General features: G+C 40.4%; 1 protein-coding gene and 1 long non-coding RNA gene across 4 annotated transcripts in view; one reads left to right on the forward strand and one right to left on the reverse strand.

The window, feature by feature from the left end:
• The window catches only part of LOC310900422, a 33,803-nt gene extending 23,023 nt beyond the window's left edge, over nt 1-10,780 (reverse strand). The window contains exons 1-2 of the long non-coding RNA XR_014585121.1: nt 10,122-10,780; nt 1-10,088 (exon numbers count right to left, since the gene is read on the reverse strand). The exon at nt 1-10,088 is cut by the window's left edge and continues 23,023 nt beyond it. This is a non-coding gene — a long non-coding RNA (uncharacterized lncRNA). The remainder of the gene's footprint in view (nt 10,089-10,121) is intronic.
• SLC1A2 (solute carrier family 1 member 2) overlaps nt 1-18,843 on the forward strand; it is a 94,406-nt gene that overhangs the window by 46,860 nt on the left and 28,703 nt on the right. For all 3 annotated transcript variants that reach the window (XM_083838434.1, XM_083838433.1, XM_083838432.1), the window contains 4 exons: nt 10,787-10,926; nt 12,845-12,997; nt 13,611-13,861; nt 17,378-17,543. In XM_083838434.1, coding sequence (XP_083694560.1) covers nt 10,797-10,926; nt 12,845-12,997; nt 13,611-13,861; nt 17,378-17,543 — 700 coding nt within the window. In that variant the 5' untranslated portion in view covers nt 10,787-10,796. Of the gene's footprint in view, nt 1-10,786; nt 10,927-12,844; nt 12,998-13,610; nt 13,862-17,377; nt 17,544-18,843 lie in introns of those variants that run through there.

Raw genomic sequence — 18,843 nt, forward strand, 5'->3', positions numbered from 1 at the left:
AAGTTTATCTGAAGTCTAGTCAAACTTGAACCTATTTGTGTCCTTTGCAGGGTTTAGAGGAAAATGCTGAAAATGTGAAAGGTCAGCTATCTCAGACTTTAACCACTGGAAGTCAGAGAGGAGCTTTTATTTATTTATTTCTTTTTGCAACTTGATTTTTCTAGTTAAATGTGTATAGCAAACCTAGCAATTTTAACTTCTTATAATTTCTTTTACAAACAAAATGTTTTTTTTTTTTTTATATTTTGAGAAGCAAGTGGTTGGTTGTGTGCCTTCTACAGCATACAGAAAAGAAAGATGAAGCTTTAGGATGAGAGGGAATTTCTGTTTGAAAGTTAAAGCAACACAGCAGTAATAACACTTCTAATGTATATGATCAGTACTTGCTTGATGCCATCAAAGCTATAGGGAGTTTTTGAAGTAGATACCAAGAGCAATAGTCGTTCCTGGAGAGGCATGGAGAGTTTTCCTCATTTTTTTTTTACTTTTCTGCTCATTGACACATATCACACTTTTATTACTAAATGGGTAAAATAGAGATTTGGTGAGGAAAGAAATAAGCAAAAAAAGATTCGATATGTATATCCCTAGCAGTGTCTAAATGAATACTAAATAATTGAATTCAGATTTAGTCAAAATTTAATTGTAGAGCTGTGATGCTCCAGTTCAGCTGTTGGGGTTTACATGCCCACTAGAAACTTGTTCTGTGCCAGTGATGTGGTCCAAAATCACTGGTGCAGTTGCTTTTACTGACAAATCTCTGAGACCTTACCACAGGAGAAAGTCTTTCAAGAGCCATCACTTGAGAAATAAATTCTTAGGAGAACTTAGAGCTTGCATTTGGTTTCCTCTCGTCACGACAAAAGTAATTCTTACTATCTCAGTCAGAATTTACTCTGCTTTTCTGTGAACTACTCTGAATTATATATATAAAAAAAAAACACTTCTACTCGCTTTTGACCCTAGCCAGTGCGCTAGGAGCACATTTCTGATCTTTGCCTAATCTAACTGGTTTGATAATCTTTGCTCAGTGCCCTTGAGAGCTATGTTAATCCCCAGTCATTTCATAGGCTTTTTCTTTGTGCTACCTGGCACACCCCAGGTAGAAGCAAATGGAAGATCATGATTTTACTTGTCTCTGAGTTTCTGAGCATGTAAGTAGATAATTTTTGCACAAAACACATCATTATTATATCCTTTGCCATAATAATAATATGATTCATCTTTAATTCTATTACTCTCCGTCTCAGCCTCAGTACATAATTCTAGGGTAATGAAGCATGCAAGGCAGTGTTCCCAGGTTGTTACACCACTGTAAAGCCCTATCAGAAATTTGGCAGTTGAAAAGATATTCCACATGTGCATCATTACATAAATAAATGATCATATTTATAGCTGTTATTATACTGTGTGTTTTAAAATACACATTTTGTTGTAGATTCTGGATGATGGATAGACTATGATTGCTGTAGATGGAAGCGCACCTCTTTTGTTCAATACAAGAAACAAACCAGCAGCCACTCTTCCAAAAAGAATTAATATTCCTTTTAAGGTTCTATCAAGGAAACTTAAAGTAAATTTGAATCTTTACTGTGTCATAGTAGGATTTACTTTTTTAGGTTGGTTAGGCCTGAGATTCAGAACCAGGAAGGCAGAGAGAGTAAATGGATAGAGTTGGAGTTTCACATAAATAAATACGTCAGCGCCAAATTTAAAGACTTGTTAAAAAAAAAAGTTTGTAGCCAGATATTCAGCTGGTGTGAATCAGAAGACCTGGCAAATTGGAAGAACTATGAAGGCTTTTTCTTTGTCTGCTAAAATGTGAACTATATTGCAAATTCTCTCTTCCTAAAACCAACAGCTAATCTTGCAAGGAGAAGAGCACGAGTCTTTGCTCACTTACTCCAGTTTGTAGACTGGTCAACACGTACAGACACAATAAGCCCGTTTGGGCCTTTCAGGTAGTTCTGCAATGAGGGCATCTCCCAGCACTAAAGTTTTGCCCTGTTAAAGTGCTGGGGATCTTCCTTGCCCCGGGCCGTAGAAGCTCTCAGGATGCCTTTCTCTGTGAGGTCTGGATAGCTGCCTTCCCCTAGCTCTTGGGAACCAGAAATTAATCTCCTTCTGTCAGGCTTTGTCATGCCGCGCTATTACAAAATTAGTTAACTTTCTATAGTGCATGCACACAGACAGTCTCTGTGAGGTGTTAAAGTGAGTTCCTCATGTGACTGGGTAAGAGGTGCCTGAAGAAGGCATGGCCGCCTGCGGTCCCACCTGCCAAGCATCCTGTGGCTTGCCATTGTGGCAGCCACCAGGCACGGGGCTTGGTGCTGCACATCCCTCTCCTTCCTGCAATCACCAGCAGAAATTTGTCTCTCTTCCTGTAAAACACCTAGGTGTTATCCTGGTTCCTTTCCTCCCTAGCTCTGTGGCACTACCAAAGGTAACGCAAAAGTCAGGCTTTCGCTTGCTTTTGCATTTCTAGGTCTGCAGTTACATAACCATTGGTGAAAAGTGCGATTACCTTTCTAAGAAAAAACAGCATGATTAAATGTGATCTGTTGGTCTCGTGGTTTATGGTACAAGGTTCCAAGAGAAGTGAACTTTAGGTCACAACTTCTCTACAGGGACTAATTTTGTATTCTATATAATATGCCATAAAGCACTATGTAAAATCTAAGTTGTGAGTTAATGGGAAAAATATTGCACAGGAGGAGGCTTCATCCATGCACTGCAGTCTGTCTAAAGAGGTTATTCGAAGTCATCCACGCAGGCGTGCACAGAGCGTGTGACTGTGTTTGTGAGCAGAAATCAATTCCTTCCCACCTGGCAGAGCCAGGACCTTTACTTCTTGTTATTCAAAGGTGTTGCTGCAACCCAATTAATACGTAAGTCAATATATATTTGTCAATCAGGCATTAAAGAAAAGGGGGAAAAAATCTCAGCTCCACAGCATAAGTATATGTGGAAAGACCTGCATAAATATGTAAAATAATAAAAAGACAATATGCTTGTAAAAAAACCCTGTCACCTTATCTTTCATTTTCCTTTGCTCCTGCTTTCAAATGGTCTCTAAACTACCCTTTCCCTACTGTGCAACTACACTTCTAGAGCCAGATACAAAAGATGGACAAAATATTAAAGGCAAAATTTAGTCATCAGAAACCTCATGCCAACTCTATTAGAGTTTTAAAAATGCAAACAAATTGAGCCAAAGTTCAAAGTTTGGAAATTCAGGTAGATCGTGCAGAGCTGTTTTCATAAATGACCTCAAGGAACAATATTTTTAAAAAGTCAGAAGAAAGTGATGCATGTAACTGCTAACAAATTTGGAGAGGAGTGGATTCACTCAGGCCACTCTTCCCTGCAGGTTCAGTGAGGATGCTGCTGGTCAGATATTTAAATATGATCATGTTAAACTTGCAGAATGTATACAAAATGCTAACCTGGAGGAAACAACATGGTTGTGAAATGATCCAGGGAGAAAAGTTCTCCCACTGCGAAAAGCAAGTCATGCTACAGGGTGTTGCTCGTAACACCAGTCTGTAGGCCAAACCAGGATCCATGGTCAATGACTAAATCTCCACTTAGAATTCATTACTGTGCTACAAATAACAAGGAAAAACCTACATAATGCAGTTAAAATTGAATATAGGGGCTTAGTGACAGCAAGAGGCTTAAAATAAACCCTTCATTAATGCGGACTAAAGCTCATGTTGCTTCTGTTTGTAGCAGTTGTGTGTTTGTTTTTGCATTTCTTTTGTGTTTGTGAAGAGGTTGAGACCTGACCAGAGTATTGTACTGATGTTAAAAACGCCATTTAGCAACTGGCTGTCACATGGCAGAAAGGATGCCAAAGCTAATGTATACTTTGCACAATAAAAGTATTTTAGCTCTTTCACCTGCGTGACCTGTGCAGCCTCATATTGTGGCTCTACGTGGTAAGCTTTTCCAGGTCCAGTGTGGTTTGACAAAATGTATCTAATCTAAAAATATAAAACCTCAAACTACAGCAGTGGAACAAGAAATAGTCCCAGACTTGCTCCCAGAAGAAACACAGCAGTTCTTGTCTTGATACAAGAAATTTCAGCAGTAGATAACTCTACTTCAATTCAAACTGGGTTTCCTGGTAAGATGGTGCTTGAGCTTCATTTCACAAGAGTTGTGGCAGATGATCCGGACTCCTGACATTCAAGTAATGAAATCACTCTTGCCTTGGTGATTTTATCCATCACTTTTCCTAGTCACTCGTCTTTCATCTAGCAACCACAGTAGACCCTTCCCTACAGTCAGCTGCCTGGGTGAGGCGGAGTGGATCGATGCTGTCACAGACACAGCACATGGCCCTGAGTCACTTGAGTGGCACCATCTCTCCCATGCTCCATGGTCAGGGGAAGAGATACAACCCTGATCCAAGCATTGCTGCTAACGAACGTCCTTCAGGGCAGATTAAGCTCTCATTTACTCCCATGCAATTCCACTGACTGCCAGAATAAACTCAGTGAGTGAGGACTCACCAAGATTACTATATACCGAACTTCGTGATAGCATTTTTGCCATGAGTTTTCAGTGACCACGTTTGTACCACCTGTCTGAGCATTAGATAGTTGTACTTGTTATTTTGAGGTCAAGAAAACAATTTTTTCCCCCATCTTAAAAAGGCCAGTCCTACCAGGAACAAGTGCTGACATTTATACCTGTTGCTTACTCATCGCTCCAGAATAGAGCCGTGCTTGGTTTGACAGCAAACATCTAGCTCAAGAGCTGTTTTCAGAACCTGAACTGAAACTTAGCCATTCTGTCCAAAATAGTTTTTTTGAAGAATAGCTCCAGCTGCCCAGATCGAAGTAATTACTACAAAAGATAAACTAGTGTTTTATTCATGGCATTCCAGGAAGAGAGTGCTATTTCCCCTAAATGCTTATTGAAGATTTTACTGAAACCCCGAGTAACTCTAGTGAATAACCCTTAATATACCTCCAAGAGCTATTCGGCTAGGTCCTAAATATATGAATGCCCTCATTCTGTTGTCCTGCTCTAAAAGAGACATTTGTTATGCTAACGAGAGCCTCTCCTCTCAAGAGCTCACCATCCCATCCCAACCAAAAGCCAAATAACCAAATTAGCCAAAGCAGTATTTTATACTGAGTAATCCGGTTTGATTCATTGACACAGCTAAAATACCTTATACAGATTAAACACGGTCACTGCTAATTTACCCTGTCCTCAGCATCTGTTCTCACTAGCCTCATTATGATCTTTGCCTACATTTTTCATTTAGATCACAGATTATTCTTTCCCTCCAGTCTCTGCTCTAGGTTGATGCCAAGCTGAGTGTTCTGTGATAGGGAGCTCTTTCCCCGTGACTGACTGGAAATAAAAGGATATTGTCACTCAAGTGCTATGTGAATTGTTAACCCTTAACTTTTGTGAGAAAATGAGTTATATTTTGTAACCAAGGAAAAAAGCAAACAATTTTTTCCACTCCCTTATGTCTAGAGTATTCAATGGGAATATGAGAAAGAAAAAAGGGGTGGAAATGAAATATAACAGCAGACTTTCCCAGAGGGAGGGAAAATAAAACCTTAGGAAAATGTTTGGAGGAAACAGGACTGAAAACCCCAGGGGCCCTTGTGTTTTAATAAATTGTTTTCCTACATTTTTACACCATTATGTGTAATAACCAGAAGAGAAACAAACTACAGTTTAAAAATTACAGATAATTTCTCTCTTACAGCCCTGTATATCTAACAGGCAAAAGTAACTCTAAACATTTAGGTAATCTAAAATCAAACATTTGTGGACAGATTTTGTTCTTGTACATTGGGCATACTGTGGGGATGAAGGATACTGGAATGAGCAAGTGGCTAACCTCCTGGTTATTTGGGCAAGAAGTTGATTCCTTGCTTAAAAGGCAGGGAAATTGAATTTTGTTACCTGTTTCTATTAATGCACGCATATATTGCCTTGGCAGAGTAGAGGGTATATGGAGTAGTTGAAAAAAACAGATTGTATTCACATGGAGATTCTTCTGTACTCGCCTAAGGTGAATAAAAATGAATTCTCCTGGGCTCAGAGGAGTTCCTCTCCTTTTCTAGGGGTAAGTACTGCCTCAAAAGGAAGAAAGGCTGGTGGACTAGGCTAGGCAGATGGTCATACTTATCATTCAAAAGCCACTATATGCATCTAGCTCTTGGTATGTACTGTTTCACATGGCTATGCATTTTCCAGTATTTGGTTTATTTTTTTTACAAGTCCTGTCAACGTTTTCAAGTGCCTGGACTCAGCAGAAAGCACTTTCTTTTATTCGGAGGTCTCAATTCTTACAGTTCTCTGTGGGCCTATTCCTGAGCTTAGCTGTTTGGCTGCTTGTCACTATGACACCTGAAATTAACGAGCAGAGTTAATTTATATTATAGTGTTCTGGCTTCAGTGATATTAGACTAAAAGAGGTTTTGGTCTGATGGGTTTCAGACGAGCATTCAAAATGCTCTGCTGGTTTGAATAACCATGGAAGCTCAGCGCAGTGGAACAACAATTTATTTAACCAAGGTAATCATTTGCATGTTTGAGAGATCACAGCTGCTGAAATGCATGAGTGCTGTTTTATGACACCTACGTACAGAGGTACCATTAACATAAAGATTATATTAGCAGTGTCCAGTGACACAGGAGGGGCTTACGTTGTTGGTACACTTCTGGCTTTGCGCTGGGGCCCCGGCACTGCCCACAAGCTGGGGCGCCTTGAAGCTTTGTTCTGGCGTGCATTGATTTGTTCCTTCGGCAGGAAAATCTGAAGCACGAGGAAGCCTAATACATGTTTAAGCCCCTTCCCTGCATGCTTTTGCACAGCACTGTGGCCTTCATGGTATGGAGAAAGCGGAGCATGTGAGCGTGCACTGATGTCAGAGACAGACAGCAGAGGATTAGGCCAGATCCAGGGGGGTTGCTGGAGTAACGTATTCACTGAATTTACAGTAATCTGTGGCACAAGTTTTCTCTTGTTTGTTTGTTGCTAGAAGGTGTGTAAAGGATGTGTTCCTCACCGAGCACGTGTCCATGAGAAAGCTTCAGTTTGGTGCTGCTAACGCCTCAGAGGTCAGGGAATACAAGCGTTTCTGCCTGGACATGCGAGGAGGTGACCATGCGGTGTGAAGGAGGAAAGTAGTACCCAAAAGTAACGTGAGAGAAACAGACAGATCTGTGTAGGGTGCGTAGGGCACTTGCAGGCAGAACTGCTGCATGGCTGTGGCCATTCACAGCAATGTCAGTGCACCTTTGGGAAAATGGGAGTTCCTCTGCTGGTGGGACTTGGTGTGCCACTGGGCCTGCCCTGGGCACTGAGAGCAGGGCTGAACAGGGCAGGGGTCCCAGCGACAGAGACGTGTTAGGAAGGAGAGAGCGATGCTGCTTCTGTGTTCTGGGGTGCAGCTGCTCTGATGCTGGAGCACCGTGAGATCAGACCACAGTAGTTTAGGCCATTCACAGTCCTCCACTCCTCTCCTCAGTGTGAGGAAAACAAAACAACCACTTGGTGCTTTCTGTAGCTAACATTGGCTTCTGATAGGCAGTGGAGGGTATTTGGCCACTCTTGCTCAGAGTGAACTGTACCTTTCTGTTTAAGTAGTCCACTGAGATCAACCTCAGGCTGGCAGACGGGGCCCGTGAAGGCCCAGATTCTGCCCTAACTTAGATCTGCACATCTTTCATTGCCTTCTCTAGGAACGTCCCGCAGTTATGTCAGTATGTGACAGCCGACTTCAGATGCTAAAGGTTCTGCATCGTTTTGGAGCTAAATAGCATTTACAAGGTGCAACTAGAGGCACAACCCCCCAGTACTCTGCAACATCCTCAGAAGCCTGGAAGATACCTCGTCTCTGGTCTGCTGATAAAAATCTTGTTGCTAAGAGCAGTGCTAACAGTGCAGATGCTTAGATAATTATCCTTTGTGGTCCCGTTTTATACGTGATTATGTTCATCTGTCAACACTTTTGTAACAGATCTGCACAGTTAACACATTTTAATATTAGATCTTTTTCTTTAAAAACAAAACAAAAATACAAAAAAAAAATACCAGTCACAATTTCAGTCCATGCTGGAGGCTTGCTTACAATCTTGAAGAGCTGGCGAGTGCAAAACCAATTTTTCACACTTTAGAGAGAAACACAACGTGGTATTAAGTTCCTGGAAATTTAGAAATGTCCTTAAAGAGCTTTGTGTCCTCATTTCCTTCTCTTCTCAGTGGCTATTTGGATATACGAGGTTTGTTGTAATGTAAAATCTCTGTGTTGTTTGAGAACCTCAAGCAGATCTGGGTTCAGCCCACTTGGGGGATGATGCTGAAGTGGTCACTGCGGCTGTGGGAGGAGGTCCAACCCCCTCACTTTGTGAACCTGTGCTTTTTGGTTGCTGGCCAGAATGCAAGGAGGCAAACAGCCAGCAAACAGCAAGATGTCGCTTAGACGTGAGTGGAAATAGAAATAAGGCTTGAATACAAGAGCAGGATCAGAGGCCTGCTTCTTCGTGGAAGGACTGCTTTGAGCAGTGGTGGCAAGGGAATGATATGCCTCTGCTGTCTGTGAGTTTGGGAAAAGGCATTTAGAATAGCCCACAGCTGAGGAAGAAGATACTTGTGAGGGTGGCTTTTCTTTGGACACTATGAAGCTACGGGCAGGGGGGTTGGATGGGAAAGGGACAGCAGGGGAATTCAGGGAAACCAGGCTAAACCTAGCTCAAAGCAAAATCCTGGAAAGATATGTAACATCATCAGGTGTGTCTGCCTACTGATCCATTCTAGTACTGCCCAGTTGTCTCTAACATTTTCTTTTGAATTACTTTCAACTGCCCGTATTTCAACATTTCAGATGTATACATGTGATCAGCCTGTGGTGAATACAGGTCTAAGCAAGTGACACACTTATATTCAGCGTACAAGTGAGACTAGACGTGATACCCAGTTGCAAAGTTTAGATTCCAAATTACTTGATTTTGTGGCATGTTTCTGCTTGTGATTTCATGGCTCTGTGACCCATGTGTCTGAATGCTACAAACACTATCTAATTTCTCTTACAGCACCTCAAATAACTGCTATGAACATTTATCCCATGGTTAATTTGTATTTACCTCAGATATTTGCATTCATAACTATTCAAGATGTAGGCATGCATCTCATTTAATCTGTAAGAATATGCACTGGTATTCTTGTTTGTTATTCCACAGTCAGAAGCACATTTTACTACTGTAAAATATTTTAAAAGGTACAAAATCAAAGCTGCAACACCTAGAAATCCCCCCACACCTTAAATAAAAAGAAAAAAAAAAGTATATCCTAACCTAATATATTTTCTGCTGGTGCTGCTTTTTAACAACCAGGTGTATTAGGAAAACATGCCATTTCACTTTGAGTGGCAACATCATGGAGCTCTTTGTGTCAAAATGACAGAATTCTTATTGCAGGTCTAATTTTAACTCCCTGTTGAGAAACTTTAAGAAGAAAATGAACTGTACTATGTATAATACAGAATGTTTTGCTTCCCTGGAGATGCTTTAGCTTGTTTTCTTTTGTGGCAGTTACAGTGGTATGCTCCAGACAGACTCACAGTGGGACAATATCTTAATAACATCTTTAAAAGTACTAGAGCATCAAAATTTTGTCTGTCTTCTCAGGCCTATTTTAGGTCTGTAAACCTCAATTTACTACTGCAAGGACAGATTTGGTTTCCTTTTTTCTAAAATGTTGTTCTAATCTGGCGTAAGACCAGATCTCGTAATCTTTTTTTTTTCTTATTTTTTCTTGATGATAAAAATGCTAAAAGTGTTCTTCACTCATTTCTCCTGTTTAAGTAGACAGCCCAAAATTTTGAAGAAACTCTGTTTTATTTATGGTAGCATTTTTAGTGTATTTTTTCCAAGTATATTTAAAGATTTTGTATGTAAAAAGAGAGTCTGTTACTAACGATTTCTTGGGCATTAAAAAGTTAAAGTTAGTTGCATGGCTTTCAAACTCCTGCATTCGTGTGTGTATTACTTACTCAAATATAAAACAATTGGTAAAAACAACAACGACAACAAAATATTTTCCTCTAAACCTCTAGGTCTAAACCTCTTAGGTTCCTCTAAACACTGCCAATTCAATGAAACCAAAGTTTTTCATGGAGAATGAGTAGTTTTCAGATGATTTTTCAGTGGCAGTTGATCATATCTCATTAGAACCAGGTTGAAAAAGATTCTTTTGACCTCAACATTCTGATTATATTACATTGAATGTTAAATGTCGAAGTGAAAAGTTTTGGAAAGATTAAGCAAAATAGTCTGGAATGGGATATTTTGTAAATAAATTCTCTGTTTTAAAACTCTTTTTCTGGAATGGAATTAAAATCTGCATTTTCTTGTTAATAGAAACTTAGGTCTTCAGACATCTCTCCTATTTCAGTAGACAGCCATGATCTTTGGGGAAACCAAATTGTCCAGATCAAGACAAATATTTTAATTCATGAAACACTTGGCATGATGTGTCCTGTGAATTCATGCTGGTTATATCTCCACTGTTTAAGAGAGAACCACAAAAAAATACCCTGATGGCTAAACCTTTAGAAGGACCATTTCAGACATTAGCATTTCAGAGGCCTCTCCTTAGAGCAGTGAAGATAAAGTGTTTATGAAATGTGGGAAGCGATGGAATATGCATCAGATTCCCCAGTTATATATGATGGAAGTAATCCAGACTTCCCTCTCACTTTTGGCATCTTGTGCTATAACTTTACTTGATTTTCATTTTTTATTCTAGTGCCAACAATATGCCTAAGCAAGTAGAAGTGCGGATGCATGAAAGTCATTTGAGTCCAGTGGAGCACAGATCCAGGAACATATGTGTGCAGTTTTGCCAGTCACTCCGCAGGAATCTGCTCCTGACTCTTACTGTATTCGGTAAGCTACATCTGTTTGTCTGGATGCTCTGTGTATCTGTACTTGTTCCTGTAGGACCACAGCCCCTTTCTCTGCGCTCGTCAGCTGTTCTTGCTGAGGTAGGATGCCCTTAGGCACTGTCACTCTAGTTCAGGTGTGCAGGGTGTTATTAACACAGCATGAAGCAAGTCCACCCCACTGAGCTACGCAGCATCTCCTTTTTTAATGGAATGTCACCTAAGTCCCAAGGTGAGCCAGATCAATGTAATTCAGTAAAACTAATAGCACTGCACTTTTTTTCCCTCTCAGTCACTTGAAAAAAAAAGACAAAAACTTTTCAGAATTTCTTTCTCCTCATCTTTTTATCCCTCAGTTCTCCCTCTGCTGCTTTTAAGGTTTGTCCCCCTCTCTGTAGCTGTAAGCCAGCGCTCAGTGATCTCATGTTGAATATTGCCCCTGGCTTCAGCAACTCCCAAATATGGAGCAGTTTGACATTTTATTGTGGTTCACTGGCTCCTTGCCTGGCTCGTTTTCACTGAAAGCCTAACAGCCTAACGCAGCAAATTCGTAGACATGCTCTATTTTGTTATTGTTTGAAAGCCCAACTGCAGCTGGTCCTGAGCTGCAAATTTCACATCCATAGTTTTAATCCTTCAAAACCCGTACTGCTGAAGTATTTGTACAGGGTATTTGCTTTGAATCATGTCTAGAAGGTTCCTGATGCAATTCCACAAAAAGTTTTAAATATATGTATATTTTCCTTTGTATCAAACTGATACTTCAAAGAGTCATAGTTGCTGCAAATCACAACTCGGGCTTTTCTGTCAAGTTTTATTACACTCGAGAATTTTTAATGGGCTTGGGATCAAGAAGACAAAGCATCCAGGATGTAAACAAAATATCCATTCACAAAGACTGTATTATGGAAGTAAATGTGGCCTTTTGTCATACAGACAGTGCTTTAGCAGCCTCAGTCCATAGAGAGAGAGGTTTAGGTGTTTTCACACTACACTTCTACACGTGATGAAGGGATTGTTTGTGGTAATGACTATTTGAGAGCGTTAGTACAATTAGAACAGAAGAATGCAGTCCATCAAAGGGAGGCAGTAGTAAATTGGTACCAAGAATCAGGTTTTTCTTCAATCAAGTTTCCTTCATGAGCTATATTTCAGGTCAGGCACTTAAAAGGATGAAAAACAGCTCTGTGGGAGTTTCAGGTTTGAGTAGAAAAGTGATGTCTGGTTGCTTGAAAGTATCCATCGGAGCTTGGGGTGGGAAGGGAGCTGGAATCTGCTAGGTCTTTTTTTTTTATTATTATTTTTTTTTGCTTAATTTCCTATTTTGCTTAATAGTATGCTGATAGTGATAAAACCAGAGATGACCATGTTGCTAATAAATGACTGGCCAAGCTTGAATCTATTTTCCTTACAAAACTATTCTATATTTCCTGTAGGGTTTTTCTTAGTCTGTAAAATAGCTACTTATGCTGTCCTTGTTTTCAGGCAGTACCATGCCGATGTTGAGAGCTAGATGTCATACTCGGAAGATCTGGGCTCTAACCCTGGCTCTTCTACCAAGCCTGAATGGCCTTGTATAAATCACTTCACCTCTTGGTGTCTCAAGTCTGACTATCCCTCAGCATATTACAAGGCCTACTCAGAATTAGTAAACCTCGATAATGTTGTGGGGAAAACATGATGCAGAAGCAAAATAACATATGAGGTGTAAGTTCAGGACTATTTCTCTTTAATTGTGAGATACATGGTAAGCATGTTACAGCCAGCATTAATTAGAAGGCTAAGCCTTCCAAAATCTGTCTCTGTATCAAAAATCAGCTGCCTTCTTTAAGTGTTTTTCTTCTTGGCTTTTCTGCTGGGTAACGAATGCACATTCAGGTATATTTTTCTTGTCTACTTGCTGCGCTTTATTCTCCTTCCAGGTGTCATCCTGGGTGCACTATGTGGGGGTCTTCTTCGTCTAGCAACACCAATTGACCCTGACATCATCATGTTAATAGCCTTCCCAGGAGATATACTTATGAGGATGCTAAAAATGTTGATCCTCCCTTTAATTATCTCCAGTTTAATCACAGGTAAGATCTAATACTTTAAGATGCTTGCTACAGAAATCACCTGGTTTGCTTTTTGTGATGTAAGAAGAATAATAGTGTGATCCTGGGACTTTGTAGTTACAACATGTATTTTGGAGTTTATTTCTGATTAACTTTATTGCCTTAAATAGGTAGATGCTCTGGTGAATTTATTTTCAAACACATCCACACATACTCCCTTCTTGAACATGAGAATTTTCTTAATATCTAATTCCTGGATTGGACCTTGTAAATAATATAGTAGGATAGTCAAATGCCTAGCATACTTAAAGCTGTGCTGTCAGCCAGAACATGACCAGTTTGCAGGTATGAAGGGCAAAAGATGGTATGATGTCTTCTATATTTTTCAATGTCTCCTGTGCAGTCAGATGAAATCTCAAATGCTTCTCTTCAAAGGAGTTACAGCAGACATTGTTCACATAAGATTTGGAGGGAGAAGCTTCAGTAGTCTATGTAGTGGTGAGAATTTTACATAGACAAAAAGTAGGCTATTAAACTATTAAACTATGTAAATTAGACAGTATTTTCTGTGATGATTATTGAAGTGGATATTGAAACTCTATTTCTTTGTTTCTTAAAAATAAAACACCTGCAGGACTGTCTGGTTTAGATGCTAAAGCGAGTGGCCGATTGGGAACAAGAGCCATGGTCTACTACATGTCCACCACTATTATTGCTGCCGTGCTGGGTGTGATTCTGGTTTTAGCTATCCATCCAGGGAATCCAAAACTCAGGAAACAGCTAGGTCAAGGGAAAAAGAATGATGAAGTATCTAGTCTGGATGCCTTCTTGGATCTGATACGAAACCTGTTCCCTGAAAATCTAGTCCAAGCGTGTTTTCAGCAGGTAAATCCTTCTACTCCTTGGCAATATATTTTTAAAAACATCTTTTATTTACCATGGTTGTCTGTAGAGTTAATGTCACTAGGTGAATGACATAAATGATGATGCAAGGAAAAATACAGGTCTTAGGTCTTGAGCAGGTAAATGAATGAATATTATTTATTGCTGCTTTGTTTTATGTTGTAGTTATTTTATTTCATAGATATTTTTCTTTTAGAAAAAATATTTTTAGTTTGTTATGAAGTAATCTTAAAAACTTTTCCTTACTTTGTATACAGTATGTAAGGTCATGAATGCTAGGTTGTGGCTGAATGGATGATGACTTAAAGGATCTTTCACCCTGGTTGAATTTGGTCTTGGTCTTAAAAAGCTGATGGTTTTATAAGGGCCTGTGTATAACATATGGATGATCTTCATTCAGGTTGGCTGCCAGTGGAAATGTAGTGTGAAACCCAATCTCTCATAACTTCTATTGCTGTATTAGAGCCCAGATTATATGGGATAATACACTCAAGTGGCTGACCCACCTACAGGTGGCTCCATCAGGCCAGGTTTGAGGCATGCTGGGAAAGATGGATGTTAGACCATGTGTTGCGTGCTGTGTAGGTAAATAATTTTGTCTGAAAGCTTTCTGCTAATGCTTTATCAAAATGGCTTCACTTTGAGGGGAAAAAGAAATGAAGATGATATGCTTGCTGATCTTCTGCTTAAACAAATTTCTTCTATGTGAGCTTCTTTTTCCTACAACTAAACTGTTTGGCAGTAATGAGGATTTTTTTTTTTTTTGGATGAAACGGGGTTCATTGCCAAACCTGTTCTTAAATGTTCCTAAGTGAAATGGCATGACAGCTGGAGCTGTGGTTATGGCTGAAGAGTGAAGAGAAGAGGGGGAAGGGAGAAGAGGCCATGGGGGTAGAAGAACAGAGGGCAACCTAAGATGCCAAAAGGATTTGGATTGCTTCACTTCTTCACAGACTTCCACATAAAAACACATAGTCCTTTGGGGTTTAATGAGAGAACATTCTCAATATTTCCAAATCATCATGGGAATGTCAGTTGTGGTCAAACTGTGGTTGGCCAAACACCACATGTAATATGAAATGTGTTTTTGCAAAATTGAGTGAGGGGAGAGCAGGGTGCTTATGGTTTTGTGTTTTTTTTTTTTCTCTTTTTACCTTCCTTTCCCCAGTTTAAACTGTGGAAGAGAGAATTAAATTTCTGGTCAGTTGAGAGTTGCTGAATTATCTAGACAATGGGACAAAATTCAGGAGAAAAAATAATTAAGCTACGCATGTCAAATAGTTTTCTTGGAATGTTAATACTGCTTTTTCAGTGTGTGTAATATCAATCTTGAGTTCAATTCACTTGTTATGGATTACCAATTCCGTTGATTGTTTTTTAAACTTACCTATGCAGACCTATTTCAAAGCCCATAAAAGTCAGTGGACACAGTCCTGGTAATTTTGGTGACACCTGACGTCATCATAGTCCCTTACTGAGCTTTTTGGCTTTCCAAAGTTTCGTCTTATCAGATTCCAAATTAACTGCTATTGAATGCCTCTGCACGGAGCCACCTTTCATTTGCAAAATCAGTCATGCTCCTTTCCAAATGGAACTTGTGCCTTCTATTAGCTCTTAACTGCCCAGTAAGAGAGTTAGGTTTTACTTATCCCTCCCCTTATTTAGCAGGAAAATTAACTTCTTGTAATGGTGTCAGCATATATTTTCTCTTCCTACTTTTATTCAGACTCTCCCCATGAACATTCAGTGGTTCCAGGTTCCCTTAGGAGGAAGCAATTTTTGCAGAGTTCCTGCAGAGTGATTTTGAAGCATGCACAACAGTGGTACTATGCAGCAGTGACCCATGTGGGAGTTCTACAAGTAATGAAGGGATTAAATAACAATTTTTATATAGCTCGTTTGGAAACTGAACTCTGAGCCATCATGGGATTTCAGTATCTGTTGAATTTTTCCATGGTCCACAAGAAATTCTTAATTTATAATAAAAACTGCTATTCCAGCAGAGACTTAAGTTCTTGTGTGCCATGAAGAGAAATGGACTCCTATGTTTAAATATGACTATAACATTCAAATGATTTTTCAGGCCTCAGATGACTGTCGTAATCTAAACTTAATGTTAGGCTCAGCATTTTTAGTGCTATGACCTTATGCGATGAAAAAGCTGAGGACTTAAGTGACTGCAGTGGAATTTCTGCGCACTTTAATGTTGTAAGGTTAATTTCTGTGACTCTGCTCTTATATTCTGCTACCTTACATAAAAAGTTAAGTATTAACATTTCTCAGATAAAATTCAAATCTGTAAATAAATGAAAACATGCAGGCATGTTGGATGGTTTCAGGACAACTGAAGAGTTTCTCATACAGTAGCTGTTTACAACCCCCTCTGTAGGTGCAGACAGAAGGTTTTGAAAGGAGATATGTAAGGTATGTTACAATGGTATGTGGATCAAATCTGGATCATCATCTATAGTACTACAGTTTGTCATCTCAACAAGAAGGAGGTGCAAATGTTCTTTGAAAGGCTAACACACTGGATCTGATGCCTTGCTTAAGCATCATTTCTAGGAAACAAGGAAAGTAGGGAGCAGATGGGAAACAATGGCAAAACAGTTGTAGCTTCCCAAGCATTCTGCCTGCCTCAGAGCCATGAGAGGCAGGAAAGGCTTAAGGTGGGAAGTGGGAAAGAAATGCAGTCCCTTTTAAAGAGCAAATCACAGATCTCCCTCTTTATATTCCTCCTTCCTGCCCTCCTGCCCCCAGCCATAACTCAAGCCTGTTTCTCCCTCTACCATTCCTTCCTATCTTTCCCTTAACCCTGCCTTTTGTATGCCAGGAGAGGTCCAGAGCCATTCAGATTCTGTTGTCTTCTTTTTTAAGGTCGTCAGATTTGATTTAATAGGTGCCTGGCAACTTAGATGCTCTGTTATCTGTCACTCAAAATGTTTTAATTGGAAAGCTCTGGGATTCCATGTGTTTCATTTTGAGCTCACGGTCACTGAGCGAAGTGTTGAAAATGTCGTGAGTTTTTGATTCAAGTTAACCATCAAACCGTGATAACTTGAGCTGGACAGCCCATCCTGAATAACAAGCCTTATTATAGAGTTGCTGCTGTGACTGATCTTAGAGGTGCCTGCCTTTTGGTGCTAAATAAATTATATCTATGTGTAACACGCAATCTGTGAAGCACAATTTGTGAACCATCTGGACAAAGGGGCTAACTATCTGTTAAATGCTATGCAGTAGCAATATGGAGCAAGTATTTAACATAGTTTTCACACCAGAGTCATGCTGAAGCCTCCCAGGACTTTGTGACACTTGGAACTATTGAAAAACAAACTTATTTTTGGAAGAAGGGGTAAGAGGTTGTGGAATGCATGTCTAATCCTTTAAAAACATAGTTTCCTGGAATTTCAAGAGAAAAATTTTAAATTATTTCCTGATCTCCCATGTTACATCTGGTCTGTTTCCATTCTCATCCTCCCTTTTTATTGCCTTCAGATCCAAACTGTTACCAAGAAAGTGTTGGTGCCACCACCCATTGAAGAACCACCAAATGTTACTGATGCTGCTTTTGCTATAATGAATGAGACAGTGCGCGAAGCACCAGAAGCCCAGCTGGTCATTAAGAAGGGACTTGAATTTAAGGATGGCATGAATGTCCTGGGTAGGGAAACTTTTTGTCTGTCAAATATGTACATCATATGTATGACACTGTTTTTGGCTGTGACTGGGTAGTCAGTGTTGTCTGATCTGCTTCTCAGTGCAAGTTTAGTCTCCACAAATAATCGTCATAAAATGTTATCACCTACCGGCTGCCCGTTGGTCTTTGAGGTGAAAATCAAATGGTCTTAGTAGAACTATGGCTATATCACAGAAACAATCAAGCAAATTATTCTGAATTGGCAGCTTTACAGGTATTGTTTGGAGTACAGTGGGGAAGCATGTAGGAGGTACGCAAAATATCCTTTCATCCTAGAACTAGCCTACCTAGACTAATACTAATGCATATTGGCAAAACAGTATGGGGGAGAGCTTCAAGAGCCGATGCTCTACCCACCCCCTGATGCATTTGAGCTCAGTTGTTTCCAGTAGGTTTACTGGGCTAGTTGAACTAGATTTTGGCTTGAGGCACAGCCTGAAGTGAGAGGTGGGGTGTGCACCACACCACCCAAGAAAAATCCCAGAGAGGCTTGACACATCTCTGAGTCACAACTCCCTCTCTCTTTCATCTTGGCTGCTGACCTTTACCAGCTGCACATTATGAACAACTGCCATTGTGCCATCTTGTCTGTACAAGCCGGCATGTGGGGGTGGTATGAAGGTTTTGCCTATCTCCTACTCCTTCCTGAAGCACCTGTTCAAACTGGGGCGGGGGTGTGGGGGAATGAAGAGTTGCCACACAACTCCTATTTTCTCCTCTGTGCCTAGACTCAGTTTTATCAGCTCGGAAAGGAGTGCTCCACCTTCACCTTCTTTGTGGATGTGGGTGAAGATGGTCACAAATTAGCCCTCAATTTGTACCACTCATCAGCACACCTACACTTGGAGATTCATGTGCTCTGGGGCAGCGTGTTCACAGGGCCGAGGCCCACACCCGTGTTTACAGGCACTGTCCTCGGAGTGGGACAGTACGTGGCAGCACCTAATCCACTGCTTTATCTCAACACTAGGCCCTCACTTTTTAGTGGCAAATGGCCCTTTACAGACCCCTAAAAGCTGATGAGCTGTGGCTGCTGTGCCTGCAGACCTGCTCCAGGTGTTGGTGAGCAGGTTGGCAGTGGCTGCTTCACTCAGACACAGGGGAGATAGCATCAGTAAGCTTATCTGAGATGATTTGTTTCTCTGGGAAACAGCCTGCTCTGCAAGAGCCAGAGCCACTGCACTGTGCCTGCCTCAAAGATGCCTCGTTTCACTCTGCATCTGTGGGCAGAGGCACTGCTTTAAGGTGCTGATCGGCGTTCTGC

This window comes from Anser anser (genome assembly GCF_964211835.1).
Source record: "Anser anser genome assembly, chromosome: 5".
NCBI classification, from domain to species: Eukaryota; Metazoa; Chordata; class Aves; order Anseriformes; family Anatidae; genus Anser; species Anser anser.